The sequence below is a fragment of the Hibiscus syriacus genome, unplaced genomic scaffold (assembly GCF_006381635.1).
Source record: "Hibiscus syriacus cultivar Baekdansim isolate YM2019G1 unplaced genomic scaffold, ASM638163v2 tig00112347_pilon, whole genome shotgun sequence".
NCBI lineage: Eukaryota > Viridiplantae > Streptophyta > Magnoliopsida > Malvales > Malvaceae > Hibiscus > Hibiscus syriacus.
In genome coordinates this window covers 1,297,376-1,321,529 of record NW_024063308.1, presented here as the reverse complement: position 1 = coordinate 1,321,529, position 24,154 = coordinate 1,297,376, and the positions used below count along the sequence as shown (strand labels likewise).

At 37.0% G+C, this 24,154-nt stretch overlaps 1 protein-coding gene across 2 annotated transcripts; it reads left to right on the top strand.

The window, feature by feature from the left end:
* The first annotated feature begins 16,316 nt into the window (after nt 1-16,316).
* On the top strand, nt 16,317-22,730 carry LOC120178376 (DUF21 domain-containing protein At4g14240-like). 2 transcript variants are annotated; one of them, XM_039184232.1, is made up of 13 exons: nt 16,317-16,650; nt 16,775-16,851; nt 17,560-17,643; nt 17,726-17,839; nt 19,125-19,208; nt 19,363-19,434; nt 19,804-19,871; nt 20,238-20,325; nt 20,461-20,534; nt 20,625-20,985; nt 21,660-21,706; nt 21,796-21,871; nt 22,490-22,730. In XM_039184232.1, the coding sequence occupies exons 1-13, from the start codon at nt 16,404-16,406 to the stop codon at nt 22,529-22,531; spliced, it is 1,434 nt and encodes a 477-aa protein (XP_039040163.1). In that variant the 5' UTR covers nt 16,317-16,403; the 3' UTR covers nt 22,532-22,730. The 2 variants fall into 2 exon arrangements, with proteins under 2 accessions (XP_039040163.1, XP_039040162.1); XM_039184231.1 differs by having other exon boundaries at nt 16,318-16,650; nt 21,796-21,874; nt 22,486-22,730.
* Nucleotides 22,731-24,154: the final 1,424 nt, after the last annotated feature.

Here is a 24,154-nt window from a genome sequence, read left to right as displayed (position 1 = left end):
ACACAAACACACACTGGTTTTTATCACAGAACTACGCTAGCAAAAAGAGAGATTACGAGAGTCGCAAAATTCAAAAGAATATTGTAACAGTTTTGGAAGCATTGTTCGAAGTGGAAATAAAATAAAGGTATATTTTTTGCGTACCTTTTCATTCGTTCGATCCTCTACATGTCGTTTTTATCTCCTTTCGTTGTGTTTTGATTCGAAAGAAAACAAAAAGAAAGTTTTTGGCCGATGAATGGGGCGTTTTCGAGATCTATTTTCTTAGATGTAGCCCCGAGGCCCATTTGTTTTAAAGAAATATTTTGATTTTTGAAAAGGAATTTTGAAAAGCTTTCGAAAAACAAAAAAAATAAAGTTTTACGCCGATGAACGACGGCCGGCGAGGGACACGCGGTGACCGGATGCTGGGTTCATCGAACCCCACGGCGGTGTTCATCCCAGGGGATGAACAAATCAGAGAAAAAAAGAGATAGGGGGCACTCGGTTTCAAATGAGAAAAAATGAGAAATTAAAATAGGCTTTTGACTGAAATATCAGACCCGATAACCCTATTACGACTCGCGCGTCAACCCGACCCAAAAGCATGACTTGCGTGTTTCTGAAATAAAGAGGGTAAACTACGCTCTTGGACTCTCTAACTTTTAAAACTTCCATTTTGATCCTGAAATCAATTTTTGAACCTGATTTTCTTTCATTTTGTAACTCAATTTTCCTTTTTTCACAATTTAGTCCTTTTTCTAATTTTAACTCTACTTTTCAATTTTTATTTTTTTAATGTCACATTATAATATTTATATAGCTTATATTATTCCTTTATTTTTTTTCTTATTTAGTTTTTTCTTATATTTTACACATATTATTATTATTTTATTATTTATTTATTCTATTTACATGTTATATTATTTACATATATATATATATATATTTCAATATTTATTTCCTAATATTTTTTAGTTTACACGCTAATATGTGCATGTATATTTTATTTCTTTTTTTTACCTTTTTTCCGTTTTTTATCCATTTTATTGTTATTTCCTTTATCTTTATTTTATTTATTTGTATTTTTTCTTTATTTATCTTATTCTATTTTATCTTTATTTTTTCCTTTTTCCTTGCATTTTCACTATCTACATGTTAATTGTGTTGTTTACTTGTTGTATTTATTATTTATTTATTTATTTTTCTCTTCATTATTTCACTTTCTTTATTTTCAATTTATCTTCCTCACCTTTGCTTTTCTAACTTTTCTCTTGATTTTTTTAGGATACGTTTTCAAAACGGTTAGAGGTAAGTAATTTGGATCGTTATTTTACCTTTTAATGTAAATTTACAACTTTCTTAATTAAAGACAATTGGAAATTACATAGTACCAAAAGGGTGGTTCAAGGGTGCTAATCCTTCTTTGACCGTAACCGACTCTCGAGCCCGACACATTTCTGGTAAGACGCAAATCAGGTATAAAATAAGGTATCTGATCTACTTATTTGGTTTTAAAACAAAAGATCGGTGGCGACTCTAACCCATTTTCTTAAGTCGAAGCCCAATTCCGGGGTCCAACCGAAAGGCGGTTCCGACAGCTTGGCGACTCTGCTGGGGAAACAGGTAAGTGAGTCAGGCTAAGGTAATTTCTAGTTGTCTTTTTAACGAAAATGGTAAGTTTAAATTTTAAGGTAACATTTCAATCCTTTTTACTTACTTTTGATTATATTTTCAAGTAAATAGTTGTACTAATCGTTTTCTAATGATTTCAGCCATCAAAGTTCATTTTTCACTTAAGGCTCTAAACCCGAGCTCCAAACCCATTTTTTAAGTGGGGGTGAAAACGACGTCTTCGTGTGAATTTATTCACCGCATAGGCCTAGCAAGTAGCCTTCGGGATTCATATACCTTATGTCTTCGTGTGAATTTATTCTCCGCATAGACATAAGGGAATGTGTCCTCTCGAGTTTAACTTAGTCCATACAAGCCTGTGATGGGTTTAGGACTAAGGGTCTGGTAAGCCCAAGGGGGCGCTGGTAAGGAGAACTCGGGTACTATTTTTTAGAACCTAGATCGAGAGACTATGGAGAATTAGAGCCTACCCCGAAACCACATTCCAAAACCTAGGATATTTTTACCCTAACCATGTTTCTTTTTTGTTTGTTTTTTCCCTTTCGTCATTTTATATTTATTTATGTATTTTTATTGTACTAACTTTTTGCCTGTGTTTGTTTTTTAGCATTTGCATCATAACAAGAGGCCATTGATCCCTAAAAAAGCATTTATTACACATAAAATAATCTGAACAAATGGACAAAGATGTTGTAATACAAGAGATTAAAAAGCCTGAGGTACGACTATGGTCCGAGAAGACTCAGAAGGAAAAGGGAGACAGTCTTCAAGAAGCTATGTGTCAGAGCTAGTTAGTTATGCCTCTATCATCCTAAAGTATAACGATGTTCAAGAGCTTCGAGACATCTGGGACAGTTGGAAGAATGATCAGAAACAGAAGTTCAGCCAACGGTACGGTGACATTGCACTTTTGCTTCATGTCAAGACTGATGAGCCCTTAATTAGAGCCTCGGTTCAATTTTGGAACCCGGGATACAGTTGCTTTACTTTTAATCAGGATGACATGGTCCCCACCATTGAAGAGTACACTACACTGTTGCATTGTGAAAGTATCATACTAGAGAGGGTCTACCTTAAACACATCAAAAGCCAGCCTTTCAAGAATGCACTAGCCAAGGTTGCTGGGGTTGACGAAAAATGGGTAACTGACGGGCTCGATGTAAAGGCAGTGGGGAAGGAATTGCTTGGCTTCATATCAAGAAACTGATGAAGAACCATCCCGATGAGTGGAAGGGAATAGACCTGTTTGCACTAGGTCTGTATGGTCTAATTATATTCCCGAAGACTTTGGGTTACATTGATGCGGCTGTGGTAGAGCTATTTGAACAACTCCCGAAGCGAGTCAACTCAGCACTGGCCATCTTAGCCGAAACCTTTCGATCTCTCAACCATTGCAGAAGAACTGGTGGAGGAATGTTCGAGGGGTGTACTTAGCTCCTTCAAGTCTGGATTCACAGCCACTTTTGGAAGACTAATGGGGTGGCATATCGCCGATTCAACACTACCTATTCACCTTTGGAGAATTCATCACTAGGAAATGGCATGAAGGTGCTTCAAAAGAAAACTGGATGAAAGTCTTTACATATTTCAAGATCGAGATATTACCTGGAGAGCCCATTGGTTGTTCATCGGTGACGTTCTTTTCCGGTGCGGGGATTCTGACACTATAACCTTACTTGGACTTTAGGGTGTAGTTGGGTATGCTCCATTGCTAGCACTTAGACAGTATGGGGCACATCAGTTTATCCCGGTAACATGCGGGTTAGCTAGATCAGAGTTTGTGTATCAGGGTGACAGTTATAAGAAGATGATCAAGGAAACAGTGATTCGTGGAAGAAAGTATTACGGATAGATGTTGTAGCTACCAGAGACATGCTTACTCCGGATTATATAGAGTGGCGAAGGCTAAGAAAGAATGATAACATCTCGGTGCCAGACTGTAAAGACACCCGGACCATGGAGGAATATCTCAGGCATGTCCCTTCTGAAATTGAAATAGCCAAGGCAGAGTTTGAAGCTGTGAATAACGAGCTGAAGCAGAGGATTAAGGAACTTGAAGCTGAACATTATCAATGGAAGCTAGGTGCCGACTCTCAGAAAGATAGAGCAAACAAACTGGAAAGAGAAAAGAAAACGGTCCGTTTTGAGCTCGAAGATTTGAGAAAGTGGTATCAGGATAAAGTAAAGGATAACTCCAAGTTGAAAGTAACCTCTGAATACTGGAAAAATGAAGCTCACAGTCTGAAAAGGAAGTTCAAGGGGCCTAATGAAAGAGCTTGGAAGGAACAGCTGAAGACTGCTCAAAGGCGATTGGCAGACAATCAACATCAAAACCAACGCTTGAGAATCCAGGTGGCTGACTTAGAGAAACAACATGAGAAAGATGACAAGACATAGCTGAGTTAGAAGCTATTATAGATGGGTTCAAGAGGCAAGCAAACAAGCTTCAGATAGTGCCCTTCGACGGAGGATTACAGTGGCATTTCCGTTGGGAGCAAGCACAACGAAGGGTGAGAGCCAGAGACGCAACCATCCGAGATTTCATGGATCAAGTACAAAAAGTAGCCCGTCATCTTCACGGCCTGGAAAGGGCAGCTGGAGTGGTTCGACAAGGCATTCAACCAGTAACAGATAAAGGCAGAAGACTTGTCAACCTACTAGAAGTTGTTCGGGGTCTAGAGGATTTAGTCCGAATGTACCTTTAATTTGTTTTTATGTCTCTTAAAAGATAAAACATTTTTGTCTGAATAAGGATTATTTATAATAATGGACACTTTTCTGGATCAATGCCTCCAAATTGCATACATCATACATTGCATACTTTGCATTTTATATATTTCATGTTTATTTTTATATTTTCCATGTTTTTACATTCGTGTTAACTAATAGAACATGTCTCAGACACCAAGCTTACCACCGCAAGCATTAGATGCGCATCACCCGCACAATACTCCAGCAAAAAAGAGACAAATGGAGGCCAGAATCGAGAAGATCGAAGAGAACATGGCAAGACTACAGAAAGAGTTGGAGGACACAATGGCTCAGAACAATCAAACTACCATGGAGTCCATCAAGAAAAGCACGGAGTCCTTAGTCAACCAGATCGTGGCTAAGTTATCTGGTTTACAACAACAAGCAAGTGCACCCGGAGTAGGTGCATCTGAGGGGATAACCATACCACCGATCCCACAGTTGGTTGTCTCATCCGGGATCTTACCTGGATTGCAAGGTGACTCATCTGCCACCAAAGAAAAAGTTGTTGCAAATTTACAAACTTCCACAACCGGTCCTGACAATCATCCAGATGATTATAATATCCCGGATTTCGATGAGGAGGATAAGGCAAAAAAGATGGAAGAAAAGATCAGAATGCTGGAAGATCATATGAAGATGGTCCAAGGAGACCATGATTATTATAGAGTGGACACAATGAGCTGAGCCTATTCCCATATTTGGTGTTTTCACCAAAGTTTAAGGTCTTGAAGTTCGAGAAGTTCGACGGGAACAGCTGCCCTTCGGCCCATATCACTATGTTCTGTCTAAAGATGACAGGATACGAGGGAAATGACCAACTCTTGATCTACTACTTTTAGGAGAGCTTGTCCGGTTTAGCTATCCGGTGGTAAAACAAGTTCAGCCGAACTCATATCAAGACATGGAAAGACTTAGCCAAGTATTTCTTATAGCAGTACAAACATATCAATGATATGAGACCAGACCGGGTTATGTTGCAGAGCCTGGAAAAGAAGCAAAATGAAAGTTTCCGACACTACGCACAGAGATGGAGAGATTTATCTGTGCAAGTTCATCCACCCTTGGATGAAAATGAAACTAGAAAGTTGTTTGTACAAACCCTGAAGACACCTTACTTCGGGCACCTGGTGGCAATCACATCGGGAAATTTCTCAGATCTGGTCATGGCCGGTGAAATGGTTGAACTTGCCATAAAACAAGGAAATATCGAAGGAGGGGACTCCAGTAAGAAGCCTCCCATGAAGAGCAAAGACCGCGAGATCAACAATGTCAACACCTACAACGCTAACAAAGGTGTTACGATCTCAAGTTCAAAAACAACTACAGCTATATCATCTGGTACTTCTAAACAATCTCAGAGAGAACCAAAGAGAGAAAGGGAAAGGGAGCAGTTCGATCCCATTCCCATGACGTATAAAAAGTTATATCAACAACTTTTCAACACTCACGCGATATCACCCTACCCAATGGATCCGATAAAGCCCCCATATCTGAAATGGTTTGACGAAAACTCCCACTATAAATATCATGGAGGTGTATAGGGGCATTAAATAGAAAATTGTCTCGCATTCAAGAGGCTAGTACAACGAATACAGAACAAGAACTGGATCCATTTCAACTCTAGAACACCGAACGTCGCCCAGAATCCCTTGCCCAATCATCAAGAGACATGAATCAACGCAATCACCACCGAGAATGGCAAGAGAATCAAAACTTATATTTCGGAAGTTAAAGCTCCTTTGGCTTGGGTATGGAGCCAAATGGTAAAGGCGGGGCTTCTTACACCCCATTCACGTGCAACAAGGATTGAAGATGGTAACCATTATTGTTACCACAACGAAGAGGGGCATAATGTGCAAGAGTGCCCAGAATTCAGATCGACAGTCCAGCTCATGATGAACAGGAAAGAGCTGGAATTTTACGAAGAAATTCAAGATTCTTTGGAAGCAGATGTTTATACCACCAGAGAATCATTAGACAAAAGATTCGGTAAGGGTAGTCCTTTGATAATTACCCCTAAGGCAAAGATGACAGTAACAATACCAGCCAAGGTAGTGATCACAACATCTCGGCCTTTTCAATACAAGGACAATCGGTAAGTGCCATGGAAGTACGAATGACAGGTGAGTACTTCCAAAGGATGTGATAGCAGAGTGGGGCAAAGACCACTAAAACCTTTCAAAGAAGATGTGTTGGCTATAAACAAACCTATAAAGGAGGAAGAAGCTAAAGAGTTACTCAAGATCTTGAAGCACAGTGAATACAACATTGTAGAACAGCTCCACAGCTTACTTGCGCGTACTTCAATGCTAGCACTATTTTTAAACTCAGAGGCACACAGAGAAGCACTGTTGAAAGTCCTTAATCAAACATTTGTGCCACAAGACATACCAGTCAGCAAGATGGATTGACTGGTGAACAATATTCAAGCTGATAATCTCATCTCATTTTCAGATAATGAGATTCTATCCAGAGGAAGAGGCCAAACAAAGGCATTGCATATCATTACGTATTGCAAGGGCACGCTTTACCGAGTGTATTGATTGACAACGGCTTGGCCCTAAACGTGATCCCTTTGGTGACATTGAAGAGGTTGATAATAGATACCTCTCATATGAGAGTATGCTAGAATGTGGTTCAAGCATTTGATAGGACTAAAAGAGAGATTATTGGAAAAATCGAGGTGTCGTTGACCATCGGAACTGCCACCTATGATGTCGAGTTCCTTGTGATGGATATCATGCCGTCCTATAGCTGTCTTTTGGGAAGGCCATGGATTCATCAAGCAGGTGCAGTACCTTCCACGCTGCACCAAAAAGTTAAATTTGTTATTGACGGGGCCTTAGTAATTATCAATGATGAGGAAGATATCATGACAAGTGTGACCACGGAGGTCCCATACATCGAAGTAGATGAGGAAACGGTGGAGTGCTCATTCCGCTCCTTAGAATTCGTGAATGCCATATTCGTGGCAGAAGGAAGAATGATTCCCAAACCCCGACTCTCCAATTATACCAGAATAGAGATCATGCAGACTTTGGGAAGAGGTGCCAAATCTAGAAGAGGTTTTGGGAAATATTTGCAATAAATGATCAATCTGGTCCTTCCTGTTTCAAAACTCGATGAATTTGGGCTCGGTTTTTAGCCCAGTTATCAAGAAAAGATGAAGGAAGTCCAGAAGAACCGGGACATAAGGATAGCCAGGTTGACTGGAAATAAACTTCAATGAAGCGTATGACATTCCTACCTCTTTACCATACATTCAAGTCAGGTGGTTATGTGTTCTAGACCACCTCATCCAATCTAGAAGCGGCTCTGGAAGATCTGAACATTAATACCATGATTACAGAAGATGTTGACAATGGAGATAGATCCGGGATATGCCCTCTGCCACCTGGGTTCGTGCCTAGCAGTTGGCGGTGGAAGAACTACCTGTGGTTTACAAGAGTCTTTCAGAGTAATATTCTAACTATCCCTATTTGCCTATACCCGGGGCAATATGTGATCTTTTGTAAGGGTGAATAAATAATTTGTTTAAGTTCAATAAAAGATGCATTTTTTTCCTATATCCATGGCAAACAAATTTTCTTTCATTTCTTTTTGAATTCATTATTTATTTTCTTCATTTCAGCACTTCATTTTCATTTTTCTTTCAAATTTAATTCTTGACTATTTCATGTGGGATATTTCCTCTCACACACACATATCTTCTTTGTTCCTTCAGGACCCCATATAACGATAATGTAGGCACTGATGATCTTGATCCAAAAGGGGATTTTGAATCGACCATTTGTCTCGGGAATTTGATGAATGCGACACTGAAGATGAGTGTAACTTGCCTATCGAATTGTTGAGAATGGTAGAAAGAGAAGAAAAACAAATACTACCACGTGAAGAGGCAATCGAAATCTTAAATCTGGGCACTGAAGATGACAGAAAGGAGGTTAAAATCGGCACAACTTTATCGACAGAAGCAAGACAAAACCTGATAGTCTTACTTCAGGAGTACAGAGATGTGTTCGCTTGGTCGTATCAAGACATACCGGGACTAGACACAGATATGGTAGTTCATAAACTGCCAATTAAGCCATAATTAGGGCTGAGCAACGAAACCGAGAAAACCGAAAAATCGACACGAACGAGTAAAACGGTTCGGTTCGGTTTGGCTTTAAACGGATCGGTTTTCGGTTCGGTTTAAAGGCTTCATTTTTTTGATTCGGTTCAGTTTGGGTTTTCCATATGGAACCCATTTGTTCCATATTGAACCGAATAGGCAATTTTTGTAAAAAAAATTATAGTTTCAAGTGATTTTTTATTGAAAAACCGATAAACCGAACCGAACCAAAAAACCCGAACCGTTAAAAAAACCGAACCGAACCGAAAAAACCATTTTCGGTTTTTTCGATTTTTTAACTATTCGTTTCGGTTTAAATATTGAAAACCCGTTTATTTCGGTTCGGTTCAATTTTTGGTAAAAAACCGAACCGAACCGAACCGAACCGAACCGAATACACCCCTAGCCATAATGTAAACTCGTGCAACATAAACTGAGAAGGATGCGACCAGAAATGCTCCTTAAGATCAAGAAGATGTCAAGAAGTTATTTGATGCCGGTTTTCTTCAAGTGGCTAAGTATCCAGAGTGGGTGGCCAATATAGTGCCAGTTCCGAAGAAATACATGAATGTTCGTATGTGCGTCGATTACCGGGACCTTAACAAGGCGAGCCTTAAAGATAACTTTCCTCTGCCTCACATTGACACGTTGATAGACAATACAATCGGGAATGCTTTCTTTTCATTCATGGATGGATTTTTGGGATATAAACAGATCAAATGCATCTTGAAGACATGGAGAAGACCGTGTTCGTTACGATGTGGGGAAATATTTTTACAAAGTGATGCCCTTCGATTTGAAGAATACTGGGGCAACATATCAGAGAGCTATAGTGACCCTATTCCACGATATGATGCACAAAGAAAAAGAGGTCAGAGGTTTTCTGGGCAGATTGAACTACATAGCACGGTTCATATCTCAGTTAACCGACAAGTATGACCCAATCTTTGTCTTCTCCGAAAGAACAACGCTGGAGCGTGGGATGAAAAATATCAGATTATATTCGAGAAAGTAAAGGAGTATTTGTCTCACTCTCCTGTCTTGATGTCCCCTATCCCGGGCAAACCTCTGTTCTTGTATCTCTCCATATTCGAGAACTCCATGGGGTGTGTCTTAGGTCAACATGATGAATCCGGGAAGAAGGAAAGAGCCATATACTATTTAAGTAAGAAGTTCACCGATTGCGAGGTCAGATACCCTCATATCGAGAAGGTTTGATGTGCTTTAGTCTGGGCCACAAAAAGACTCCGACAATACATGATGTACCACACTACTTGGCTGATTTCCAAGTTAGATCCCCTGAAGTACATGATGGGCCATATCAGAGTTCTTGGCTAGTAGAACCGATGAGAATTACGAGCCATTGGACTTTGATTTTCCAAATGAAGACTTGATGGCTATATCCTTAGAAGAAGCAAGTACTTCAACGGACAGATCCTGGAGAATACATTTCGATGGTGCATCAAATGCATTGGGACATGGCATCGGGGCAATCCTGATCTCTCCATAAGGGAATATGAAGCCTGTGTCTTGGGAATCCGAGCTGCACTGGGGCAAAATATAAAGACTTTGTGGGTGTACGGAGACTCAGCCTTAGTAATCTATCAGCTCAGAGGAGAATGGGAAACCAAGGATGTAAAACTGTTAGAGTACCGAAAACTAGTCCTGGATTTGCTCGAAGAGTTCGACGAAGTCACCTTCCACTACGTGCCTGGAGAAGAAAATCAAATGGCTGACGCTTTAGCTACCTTGGCAACCGCATTCAAGGCTAGCGGGGAGTCTGAAATGATTATAATTGACATGCAATCGTATGAGTACCCGTCTCATTGTTACCAAATTGAAGAAGTGAAAGACACTAAGCCTTGGTACTACGACATTCTGTAGTATATCAAGCATTGGAGTTATCCAGGAGAAGCCACCGAAACCGATAAGAGAACCCTTAGAAGGATGGTAGTTGCATACGTTATTAACGAAGAGGTTTTATACAAGAAAAGCCATAATCAAGTACTGTTAAGGTGCGTTGATGCTGAAGAGGCAAAAATGATAGTGGAAGAAGTACATGAATGAGTTTGTGGAGCACATGCAAATGGACATATGATGTCAAGACAAATAATGAGATGCGAATATTTTTTGTCCACACTGGAAAGTGATTGCATCAACTATGCTATAAGATGTCATAAATGTCAGATTTACGGAGATAAAATCAATGCTCTACCTCATCCACTTCATGTAATGATGTCGTCCTGGCCTTTCTCTGTGTAGGGCATGGACGTTATCGGGCAAATCCATCCAAAGGCTTCGAATGGTCACCATTTCATTCTCATTGCAATTGATTACTTCACAAAATGGGTAGAGGCTGCATCATATGCCAGTGTCACTCAGTCCACTATTTGCAAGTTTCTAAAGAAATAGATTATATGTCGGTATGGTCTACCTGAAAGGATCATTACCGATAATGCTACAAACTTGAACAACAAGATGATGAATGTTGCTTGTGAACAGTTCAACATAAAACATCACAATTCCACTGCTTACAGACCAAAGATGAATGGATCAGTAGAAGCAGCAAACAAAAACATTAAGAAGATAGTGGAGAAAATGACTGAAACTTACAAAGACTGGCATGAGAAGTTGCCTTTTTCTTTGTTCGCTTATCGAACCTCAGTACGAACCTCGACAAGGGCAACTCCCATTTTCACTAGCTTATGGAATGGAAGCAGTGCTACCCTTGAAGTAGAGATTCCGTCACTCCGGGTCTTGACAGAAGTCAAACTGGATGATGCAGAATGGGTACAATCCATATATGATCAGCTTAATCTGATAGATGAAAAGAAACTGAAAGCCATTCATCATGGTCAAATCTATCAGAATCGAATGATTCGAGCACATACAAAAAGGTGCGCCCGAGAATATTTCGCACAAAGAGATCTGGTATTAAAAAGAATTTGGCCAGTCCAGAAAGATTTCCGAGGAAAATAGACACCAAATTGGGAAGGACCTTATGTCATGAAAAATGCCTTCTCTGGAGGAGCCCTTGTCCTAGCTGAAATGGACGGACTTGAACTGCTACATCCCATCAACTCGGATGCGGTCAAAAAGTAATTCGCTTAGGATGAAAACCTGAAAGGGCGTATTAAGTCGAAGGAAAAAAAGGAAAAAACAAGAAAATAAAAAAATAAAAAAGAGAAAAAACGTTTAGGGTGAAAACCCGAAAGAGCGCCCTAAATTGAAAAAAAGGGAAAAAGAGAGAAAAACAAAAGAAAAAAGAAAAGAAAAAATAAGGTGGGTTCAAGATGAAAACTCGCAAAGGGTGTCTTGCAACCAATGATGGGTCCAAGTTGAAAACCCGAAAGGGCGATTTGGACATCGATCAAGGAAATCTAGACAGTGGAAACATCCTGACATCTGAATCTTCTACAAACTCAACAAGTCGGAGAAATGTTGCACTCTCCAGAACGTTGTCGTATTTTCAAAGATCCCTTGGCAAAGGTTGTGTTCAAAGTCACCTGACGGCTTTTCAGCTTAGAAGTGCCCACATTATCGAGATCTTATACTTCGTCATGTATTCATTTTCTAAAATGTTTGTCATGCATTATTTGTTCTTTTTTTCCCTTATAAGTAAAGACAATCTTTTCTCTAAATCAATTCCTTTTGAGCATCTTGAATTGAACTTAAATTCAATGATTTATCTACTTATGCAAAAGATAATCGTATATTACTATACAAAGATTCATTGAAAAGTACAGGTACCCGGAAGCCGATCAAGGCTCATGCACATACTTGAGATGGTCGGGAAGCATTTCCCAAATCAAGAAGCAAATAGAATGTGCACTCAGGGATCAGAACTTCAAGATTTCAAAATTAAGAGTCAACAACAACAAACCACCGGAGATCGAGATTTCTCTCCAGAGCCCATAATAACATATGTTGCATATGCATTTTAGGCATACCTAAGAGCATTGCATCCATAACATTGCATATATGCATATCTTTGCAGATTTTATCTAGAGCCAATTTCAACTTCGTAGCAAAGGATATTAGACTAAAAATGACACAATTTGCTCGAGAGTAGATTTTAACTTCACGACAAAGGATATCTAGCTCGAAGCCAAACTTCACAATAAAGGGGTCATCCACGGTTTCAACTTCACGGCGAAAGGAATCGTGTCCACACGCAACATACAATACTTGGATTTCAACTTCACGATGAAGGATATTCAAGTCAAGGCTCAACTTCACAATGAAGGGGCCATCCGCGATTTCAACTCCACGATGGAGGATATCGTACCCACACATCCACGATTCAACTCCATGATGGAGGATATCGTGCCATTTGAGGCTCAACTTCATGGCGAAGGGGCTTTCCAATTTCAGAGCCAATTTCAACTTCACAACGAAGGATATTGGACCCAAGACAACACAAGCTCAACTTCACGACGAATGGGCGGCTGATTATCAACAAACAACTTTTCAATTTCATTCAGTGTCAATTTCAACTTCACAACGAAGGATATTGGACTCAAGACAACACAAGCTCAACTTCACAATGAAGGGGCGGCTGATTGTCAACTTTTCAGTTTCATTTAGAGTCAATTTCAACTTCACGGAAAAGGATATTAGACTCGAGATAGCACAAGCTCAACTTCACAACGAAGGGGCGGCTGACTGTCAACAAATAATTTCCTAGTTCCAGAGCCAATTTCAACTTCACGGCGAAGGATATTAGACTCAGAACAATACAACTTACTTGGATTTCAACTTCACGACGAAGGATATCCAATTACCAGGCTCAACTTCACGACGAAGGGGCCACCCGCGGTTTCAACTTCACGACGGAGGGAATCGTGCACACAAGCAGCATCCATCTCTAAGATTGGATTTCAACTTCACGACAAAGGATATCCAACTCAAAGAATGAGTGTCTGTTAATAAACTTTCCAGTTTCAGAGTCAATTTCAACTTCACAACGAAGGATATTGGCCTCGAAACAACGTAACTTACATTGGATTTCAACTTCACAACGAAGAATATCCAATTCCAAGGCTCAACTTCACGACGGATGGGCTATATACGATTCCAATTTCACAACAAAGGGCATTGTACCTCAACAGATCGATCTAACTTCACGATGAATGAGTCATCTGCAGTACAGTAACGCCAAAGCCTTTGGGTTAAGCTTCAACTTCTACTTGCCAAGGGTTTTTGAGTTCGATTTCAACTTCACGACGAATGATATCGTGGTCAGAAGTTTCCAGTTCAACTTGACCTCGCGGTGAGGGAGTCACTTCGACAAATCAGTCTCAATATCGGATTTCAACTCTACGACAGAGGATGTTCGATATAGAAAAAATTTGTGTCTTGTAATCTTTGCTCCATTTTCATTACACGATAATGAGCAAAGAGGGGCAACTGAAGACACTAAATTTTATCCTTTAATATTATATAATATATATACATAATATATTATTCATTTTTTACATATGGTGCATACATATTTACATATATATATCTGTTACATTTGCAGGCCCGTTACACAAGACCTAGCTGCACATGACCCAAATACGTAGGGTTTTCAGAAACCCTAAACCAATACTTCTAACCACCAGCAATTATGACAGTTGGATCTAGATGAGATCCAACGGTCCAAAATAAAAGATATCTAGGGTTGTCTCAAACCCTAACCTCGTCAACTCCACACACCTCCATAATCGCAACAGTCCCGCGACAACACGTCTCGCTCCAACAACCCGTATTTGACGCCAATTCTCTCACCCCACGCAACCACGTTCCTCGGCAATGAACAACAAACAATCAAGAGTTACTCAAGCACTTAAAAATCGAAGAAGTTGAGTCCAAATCGGACTCTAAAAATAGCCAAATCCGAGACTATAAATCGCATGTAAAATAGAACACAAACACACACTGGTTTTTATCATAAAACTACGCTAGCAAACAGAGAGATTACGAGAGTCGCACAAAATTCAAAAGAATATTGTAACAGCTTTGGAAGCATTGTTCGAAGTGCAAATAAAATAAAGGTATATTTTTTGCGTACCTTTTCATTCGTTCGATCCTCTACATGTCGTTTTTATCTCCTTTCGTTGTGTTTTGATTCGAAAGAAAACAAAAAGAAAGCTTTTAGTTGATGAACGGGGCATTTTCGAGATCTATTTTCTTAGATCTAGCCCTGAGGCCGATTTGTTTTAAAGAAATATTTTGATTTTTGAAAAGGAATTTTGAAAAGCTTTCGAAAAACAAAAAAAAAATAAAGTTTTGCCGACGAGGCGGCATGCGGTGGCCGGATACTGGGTTCATCCCCACGGCGGTGTTCATCCCAAGGGACGAATAAATCAGAGAAAAAAAGAGATGGGGGCACTCGATTTCAAATGAGAAAGAATGAGAAATTAAAACAAGCTTTTGACTTAAATATTAGACCCGATGACCCTATTACGACCCTCGCGCCCAATAACATGACCCGCGTGTTTTTGAAATAAAGAGGGTAAACTGCGCTCTTGGACTCTCTAACTTTTAAAACTTCAATTTCGATCCTGAAATCAATTTTTGAACCTAATTTTCTTTCATTTTGTCACTCAATTTTCCTTTTTTTTTCACAATTTAGTCATTTTTTTTATTTTAACTCTACTTTTCAATTTTTATTTTTTTAATGTCACATTATAATATTTATATAGCTTATATTTTCCTTTATTTTTTTCTTATATTTTACACGTATTATTATTATTTTATTGTTTATTTATTCTATTACATGTTATATTATGCATATATATATATATTATATATATATATATATATATATCCTAATATTTTTAGTTTACACGTTAATATGTGCATGTATATTTTATTTTTTTTTTTTACATTTTTTCCGTTTTGTTTATCTATTTTATTATTATTTCCTTTATCTTTTTTCTTTATTTATCTTATGTTATTTTGTCTTTATTTTTTTCTCAATTCTTTGCATTTTCACTATCTACATGTTAATTGTGTTGTTTACTTGTTGTATTTATTATTTATTTATTTTTCTCTTCATTATTTCATTTTCTATATTTTCAATTTATCTTCTTCACCTTTGTTTTTCTAATGTTTCTCTTGATTTTTTGAGAATACGTTTTCAAAACGATTAGAGGTAATTAATTTGGATCGTTATTTTACCTTTTAATATAAATTTACAACTTTCTTAATTAAAGACAATTAAAAATTACATAGTACCGAATGGGCGGTTCAAGGGTGCTAATCATTCTTTGACCGTAACCGACTCCCGAGCATGACACATTTTTGGTAAGACGCAGATCAAGTAAGAAATAAGTATTTGATCTACCTATTTGGTTTTAAAACAAAAGATCGATGGCGACTCTAACTCATTTTCTTAAGTCGAAGCCTGGTTCTGGGATCCAACCGAAAGACGGTTCCGACAATAGTCAAGTTTGAGTCTTTGCATATACAAAAAAATCTTTATTGAAAACTCACCTACTAAAATTAAGTAACGTTCGCTAATCGATTTGATTAGTCAAGGTAAAATTTTAAAATCGGTGAGAAACAATTAAAATTACTATTAATCAAATATTAAAGAGTTTTTTTTCATTGTATCTTTTAAATTTGGCCTAAAAAGAAAGAGAAAGAAAAGTTGATTTTGCATTTTGAGCAAAACATTGTGAAGATCACGGCAACAGTTACCTGCCACGTAAACACGGGAAACTAGAATCACCGTCTCTCTGTTGACAAAAATCTGTCTACCAAACCCCACGACCGCACTGTAGTAAACCTACCCCATCACGTGTCCTAACCCAATTAACTGACATATTTGGTCATTATATTACACGGACCGTAAAAGATCAAAATAAAGAAACCTGTCTCATCATTTCTCTTCCTTGGGACTCTCTTTGATTGGAAGTTGAAATAACCCCCGATGCATCCGCTAAACGCGGTTATGGCGGCCAGGATGCTGTTCAACACGGCGTCCTCCGTCAGTGAATCCGCCGGAGAAGGGATTCCGTTCGGATCTCCATGGTGGTTCATCTACGCAGGCATTTCTTGCTTTTTAGTTCTTTTCGCGGGGATCATGTCGGGTCTCACTCTCGGACTGATGTCGCTTGGTCTCGTCGAACTCGAAATTCTACAACGGAGCGGGACTTCGAACGAGAAAAAACAAGCTGGTACAAAAATATATAATTTTGGTTTTTTATTTGGAATATTTGTGGAGGAATCATTGGATTTCGATTACTATTATTGTTTGATTTGGAATTTGATGATTAAGAAAACCGCTTTTGTTTTTTTTAGCTGCTATTTTGCCAGTAGTTCAAAAACAACATCAGCTTTTGGTGACTTTGCTTCTTTGCAATGCTGCTTCGATGGAGGTAAAAAACTTTTAACAACTTGTTTCTGTTCAGTTTGGTATAAATTGAGTGGAAATACCATGTTTTCTTGCTTGTTTGTGTGATTGATTGATTGATGCCAAAGAAAATTATAGAGGGATAGACTAAAAGTTTTGACCAAGCAATGTTGTTTGATTGGAATAAGATTTGCTAGAAAACTGATCTTCTAATGCAATTAACAAATTAAGATAACAAACTGAAATTTTTTGTTCCTAAGTGAGGTCCTAATGATGACTTGATGATACCTAATGCTGTTCCTTACATTACATGCAAATTTGTTGGAGCTTTGCACGTGGAGATGAGTGCTGAACCCCTCACTATGTACCTTTTTCTTGTTTCTGAGTTTAAGAATGGGGTTTCAATTCTGTCAAGTAGGCATTTAGGCTCCGATTACAAAAAAAGTTTAACCTGGAGTTGTTATTCTATTTATAGGTAGGTAATTCCTTTTCTAAGCAATTAGTATACCATATAAAGTAAGATTTTTGGTAGTTCCCCATTATTAAATAACTGGCTGTGAAATGTGATACCTTGGTTATGCTTGCTGAGTTGTGGAGGCTATCTATTGATAATGATGTAGCTTTGGGACTATCAAGTATTACTTTACTTGAAATTTACCACGTATTTCATATTCTAAGGATGTTTGAGAGAAGATTGACTTTCGTTGACAGCCTTAATATTTACTTCTTGCAGGCGCTTCCTATATACCTGGATAAGCTTTTCAATCAATATGTTGCTATCATACTTTCTGTGACTTTTGTTCTATTTTTTGGCGAGGTAGGCTGTTTAACTATTGTATTATTTAAGCTTGACTTGAACCTTTAATTCCTTGACCAAAATTAGTTCTTTTGCTTTCCAGGTTATTCCACAAGCAATATGCACAAGATATGGACTCGCTGTAGGTGCAAATCTTGCAGGCCTTGTGCGGGTTTTAATGATTATTTGCTATCCAATAGCTTATCCCATTGGAAAGGTAAGTTTGAAGGCCATCATTACACGTGTTACACTCTTGAAATGAGAAAATTCTTAAAATTCTTGTCAGAATGGTTGGAAAGAAATTTAAGATATATATTTTCTGAAAGTGAAATTTAAGAAAATTTTAATATTGAATAGATAATAAAATTTTATAAAAAGATAATTTATTTACGATTCTTTTAGGCATTATATTCTTTATAAAATTTAAATTCATATAAATGGCTAACGACACCTAACAAAAAATATTAGTTGCGACTTCCATAGTTTTATCTGGAAAATATATTCTATGATTTGCCTGTTATAACGTTCTTTTCCTTTCTTTCCTAATTATTTTCATTGAGGAAATATCAAGGTTCAAATGTTCTTATCAAAAAAAAAAATCAAGGTTCAAATGTGAGGTGGTATGGGGTTTCTATCTATCTGAGTTTATGTAAGTGTTTCAGTTTGACCCTTTTCCATCTAGAAGGTGGAAGAAATCATGTAGGCAGGGGAAGGAAGGGGAAGGAGGTAGAATTAGAGAGAATGATCATTTCTTTCATTTGCTTTCCTCAATATTTGTGTAGGATGATCCTTTCCTTCATGAAAGGGACAATTATGAAGGGGGTTTTTTTAATGAGACCTACTTTTATCAAAAAAAAAATATTTGTGTAGATTGAAAGCTTCATTTTCCCCTTCCCACCCACATCTGATAAAAAGAGAAGTAAGAAGGAAATGGAAGAGATCAATTCTAAAAACATTTCTCTTATCAAGGGTGCAAAAAAAAAACGCTTGTATGAGTAAAATAAGGCACAAATATGTCTATGATATTTTGTATGCGACTATGTACATTATATATAATGATAACCTTAAGCTATATGGTTGTGGTAATAAGCTCTATACGTCTAGTTTCATCTACAAACCATGGAACTTTTCTTCTTTTGTTGCTGATATGCATGTCTTGTGACTATTGTCTCATGGCTTATTGAGAGGTAAAGAGGTTTATATTATCCTATTTCTTAATAGTAAGGTATAGCTAATTAAAAAGTTAAAATAAAAGAAACAAATAGAACTTTAATCAGGTGGGCTTCTTGTGCCTATTGCCTTACTAAAAAGCCTGATTAAATGCTCCTTGCCTGAATTGGTTTGAGGCTTGAGACGCTTTTGTTGTTTGACTCCAAGGTGTAATGCCTAGGCGCATGCCTTGACAACAATAGTTCCTGTTAAAGTTTGTTTGTTTTTCCATTTGTGTAGTTTTAACATACCATTATAATTGATGAAGCACTAAAGTTGTATATATTTTCCAGATTCTGGATTGGGTGCTGGGACATAATGAAGCACTATTTAGGCGGGCTCAACTAAAAGCCCTTGTATCCATCCATGGCCAGGAGGTAAATCAGTTTGATGTCGCTGAACATTACATGATATAATCCTGTGATAGAAGTTTGCTAAATTTTGTAGAGTCCTATAAATGTCAGAAGATTACCGTTACATTCATTTATTTTTCTTCACAATGAATATATTTTTCTTGATCTAACTATTTAGGCTGGCAAAGGAGGTGAGCTCACGCATGATGAGACAACAATTATTAGTGGAGCACTAGATTTGACTGAAAAGGTATGCATCACGAAAAAGCAATATTATTATTATTTTTTGGATAAGTGATCTTTTTTTTCATTCTAGAAAGCAGTTAAAAAACTGCTACATCATCAAAACAGAGGCAGAAGTGAGCTACAAAAGTAATGTTATTCATAAGTTAAAAACTTAAAATCTCTTTCTACAGAGGTGATGTGGTTGATGACTGTTACTAATATAGTGGTCATGTACTGTGCAAAAGTGGAATATTATGAATTAGTATAAATTATAGAATTTACGTACTCATGTATTTCTTTCATGTGGCTTCATTAGGACCAGTTCGAAACAATTTCTCAATTTTCCTTGGCATCTTAAACTAATTTTTCCTGTTCTGTTATAATACTTGGGCAGACTGCTGAAGAGGCTATGACACCTATAGAATCAACTTTCTCTTTAGATGTCAATTCAAAGTTGGACTGGTAATATTTTCTCCTTAATTCATATTGTAGTTTGATATAAGAAGGATCAATACATCAATCATTTTAGTGATAAAGTTTGTATTTGATACAACTAATACCCTCCTCCTTCCACTTATTCTATTCTTCGCAAGTGCATGAGCAATATATAACTTTCCTTATTAACTGATGCCTGTTCATTAGTTTGTTTAAATGATTAGTTTCCATCATAAAGCCTTTATATGTGTCAATGAAGTCCAATATAACCGTCAAATCTGTTCCTTTTGTGTTGTTTCCTTAGTCTTAGTTGAAATGCTAAAAGAATTTATGTATTCAATTTCTCAATCATCTCTCTCTATCTGATCTTTAATCTTGAATGAACTACCCCAGGGAGGCAATGGGTAAGATCCTTGCTCGTGGTCATAGCCGAGTCCCTGTCTACTCAGGGAATCCCAAAAATATTATTGGACTTCTGCTGGTATGTATTTGACGTTAAATGTTAGATGAAGTCTCATAGCAGTCATGCATTTGGGTCTAAAGCTTTTCTGATCTTTTTGGTTATTTTGCATATTCCGCACATGGAATCTTTTTTTTTTATTGAAATCGGACTTAGGTGAAAAGTCTTCTCACTGTACGCCCTGAAACTGAGACACCAGTCAGTGCAGTTTCCATCCGGAGAATCCCAAGGTTCTTACTTATTGATATATATACTTATTATTTCTGTGTAAGTATAAAATATCCTGCTAGTTTAGTGTTCATGTTCGGAGTGTTTGACAGGGTTCCAGCTGACATGCCTCTCTATGATATTCTGAATGAGTTTCAAAAGGGCAGCAGTCATATGGCAGCTGTTGTGAAGGCTAAAGGAAAAAATAAGAACCTTCCTCCAACCCTTGATGAACTAAAATCTGAAGAAAACAAAGTCTCCAGTGCAGATTCCCAACTGACTACTCCGCTGCTATCCAAGCTCGATGAGAAGCCAGAGAGCATTGTTGTTGACATTGATAAGTCGTCACGAGCTACCAACACAATAAGGCAAGATGCTGCAACAAATGTATTGTCTGTCACATCAGAGGATATTGAAGATGGTGAAGTGATTGGTATTATCACCCTAGAAGATGTTTTTGAAGAACTTTTGCAGGTAAATTTCAGTAAAACCTCACTAAATGAATGACCAATAAATTAATAATCTTGGTTAATCAATAAAATCCCAGTCTTCAGACCACTGTATTGAAATAACTAATTGCTAAATGCATAACATAATAATTTTTTAAATAATTCTTTAGGGCATAACAAATAAATTAATAACCCAGGGGAAAAATGAAAAATAGAGAAGGGGTCATAGTACTATAAAGAAATATTCGCTTGACAACATTCCCATTGAAGTCCCCCACCCCCTCAAAATATGATCTACACTTTTTTACATCTAAACCAAACCAAACCAAACTTCATCCTTAAGTTTTTGGATTCAACACCTTTTTATAATACAACAAGGTGACTTGCTTGAAATGTCTCTCCTGAAGAAACAGTTCTCTGGATTTTGTTCGTTTCCAATTGGGCATATACGTGACCTTATGAATAATTTCATCTGTAGAGGATTCCATCACTATATTTAATGTTTCTTATTCATGTGCCATTTATCTGAGTAAAAGAAAATGATGATATATATGTTTAAGGATTGAGAATATAAATTCTATATCAATTAATTTTATCGGCAGTTATGTAAATTGTTTAAAGTGATATCTTTTCTTAGTCCAAATAGCAGATCTTTAAATGGTATACTAGGCACTAGCTAACCATTTTTTCCTAATGCAGGAGGAGATAGTGGATGAAACCGATGAATATGTTGATGTTCATAAAAGGTATTGGACTGGCTAGAACATTATTCTCATTCAATTACACCTGAAATAATGAAAAATAAGAATGGATGGAATATCATCTATTTTTGCAGAATCCGTGTTGCTGCAGCTGCAGCTGCTTCATTAGTGGCACGTGCACCATCAAGTAGGAGGCTAACTGGTCAGAAGGTAAGGGAAAGTTAATTTTAGCATTTTTCCTTCCTTTGTCTCTGTCACGGATGGATCTGCTTCATCTGTTCTGGAATCTAGAGTCATTTTCATCTTCTTTTGCATCAATTTCAAGAAAATAGAGGAAAAAAGAAGAGAAAAAGAGGTTTCAGATTTATTTATAAAATTCAAAGCTTTTTATTATTATTTGTATGGAAAAATGTAGTATCTTATAAGTAAGCAAAAACACTAGAAGGTACTACGAAAGTAATGGAGTGCTTGATAGCTACTTGCTTCTCTAGCTTTAATTGTCAGTGTTTGAATGTGCACATTACATGATTTAGAGCTTTAAATTTTGTCCAAGTTCTGTTCTTGCACATTTATAAGGTCAGTGGTGGATCCACATTTTATTCAGGGTAGGCAAGTGTTCACCCTGAAATCTAAATTTCCTTCTATTGGTTATCCATTTTACTGATTGTGCATACCCGAAATCTGAATTTCCTTCCATTTTCAATAAATGTTATGTTGTTAATATGTCTACCGTCAAAAATATTTTTGAATCCGTCACTGTTTAAAGTGGTATGGGATTCATGGAGAGGATAAAACTTTGTTTTTTAAGTGATGTATAATTTTATGCAGGGAGTCCAAAGCAAAGGTCAAGCCACAAAGAAACCTGCCTAGAGTGAGTGATTCAGACTCTTGTACTAGCCTGCTCTGAACAATAGACGAAACAAATATATACCGGTGATGAGGCCTGGCTATGAGTGTCTTAATGAGTTTTATTCTTGTGCATAATGGATTTTCTATATACGTTTGAATTTTCTTCGGTTGATTATCTATTTTTTTGTTTGTGTTCAATCTAAATTTTTGTTTGTGTCCAACCATTGTGTTATTAATATATACGTGTTCATCTTCAAAAATATTTTTGAAATTCATCGCCTTATTCATCTAAAGAAAATTATAATTAGAACTTCCAAGCAATCTGAAACTATATTTTTCACTTTGGGTGATGAAATATGGAATCGAACCATGATTTTGTGTAGAGTTTGCATCAAGCTGTTTACGTAATTTACCTCGGGAAATAAACTATTAGTTGACAACCCTACTTCTAGGAAACGGAAATCATATGATTAATATACGGTTAATACAAGGTTAAAAAAAGACAAAAATCGATTGTAATTAAAATTTTTATTAAGAGTAGTCTTTTAAGTTGGACAGAAAAATCTTTTAAGTTGGATAAGTTGCAATTAAAGATGTTATTTTTTTCATTGCATTTTCAGTTCTAAGTTTTAGACACTTGCAATGTAATTTTTCGATTATAACTGAAATTGTTATAAATTTGTATAATTTATAAGTTGAATATAATAGCATTTTAAGTTAAAACCATCCTAAATTAGTATTAAATTATATTATCGTACGCCCGATTAGAAAAGATAATTCACCTCCAAGATTCCAAGAAAACTCATCGTTTACCCAATTTGGAAAGCAACTTTAGAGGTTGAAATATAAATGTTTAATGAAAAAAATATGTTTATAAACTATATTCAAAATTAATTTTAGGTGTATTAATTTTTTTTCGTTAAGAATAGATGTCTAACGTTTCCGACGTTATACTTTTAAGTGCATGCCATTAAATTCGACCGTTAAGTAACACGTGTCAGGCTCATAAAAAATTTGAAATTTTATATGCCTAACACATGTCACTTAACAGTTGAATTTAACGATGTTAATGATCCAGACACCTAAAAATATAATGTTAGAAACATTAGACACCTATTTTTAACGAAAAATTCTTTCAACACCTAAAGTTAACTTTAAAGTATAGTTTGGACACTTAATTTTACATTAAGCCAAATTTAAAAGCGAACACAGTACATTTTACAATTACTATAACTTGTACAAATTTGTAAACGTTCTACCTAAGCAAGCCACCATTTGCACTGATTCTAAATATTGCTGCTAAACCTTGAAAACATTACTCCTTCCAACGTAGAAGCAGCACCGTACATCTCCATATAATGTAAAATCGTGTTCCCTTCTCCTTCACAAGCCTTGAGCACCTCTGCCATAGTCGTCTCTTGATGGAATTATATAGAGGGGAAGATGAGTGCACACTGAATCAGAAAATGACAAGGCTGGCATAGACCCATCAGCTTGTCTGCCTAACAAATCAACCCTGGAAAAGGACCATCTAATCAGAGATGGATTGAGGGGTGTTGAAGGTACGGTCGTATTCTTAAAAATTTTAAATATTTTTTTTTGCATTTTATATGAATTATCTAATTTCGCATCTCTTGAGTTTTT

Coding starts and splice junctions, on each gene's coding strand:
- LOC120178376 (XM_039184231.1), top strand. CDS start 16,404: ATGCATCCGCTAAACGCGGTTATGGCGGCCAGGATGCTGTTCAACACG. Junction 20,326..20,460: donor ATATTATTGGACTTCTGCTG/GTATGTATTTGA, acceptor AATCGGACTTAG/GTGAAAAGTCTTCTCACTGT. Junction 20,986..21,659: donor TTTTTGAAGAACTTTTGCAG/GTAAATTTCAGT, acceptor TTCCTAATGCAG/GAGGAGATAGTGGATGAAAC.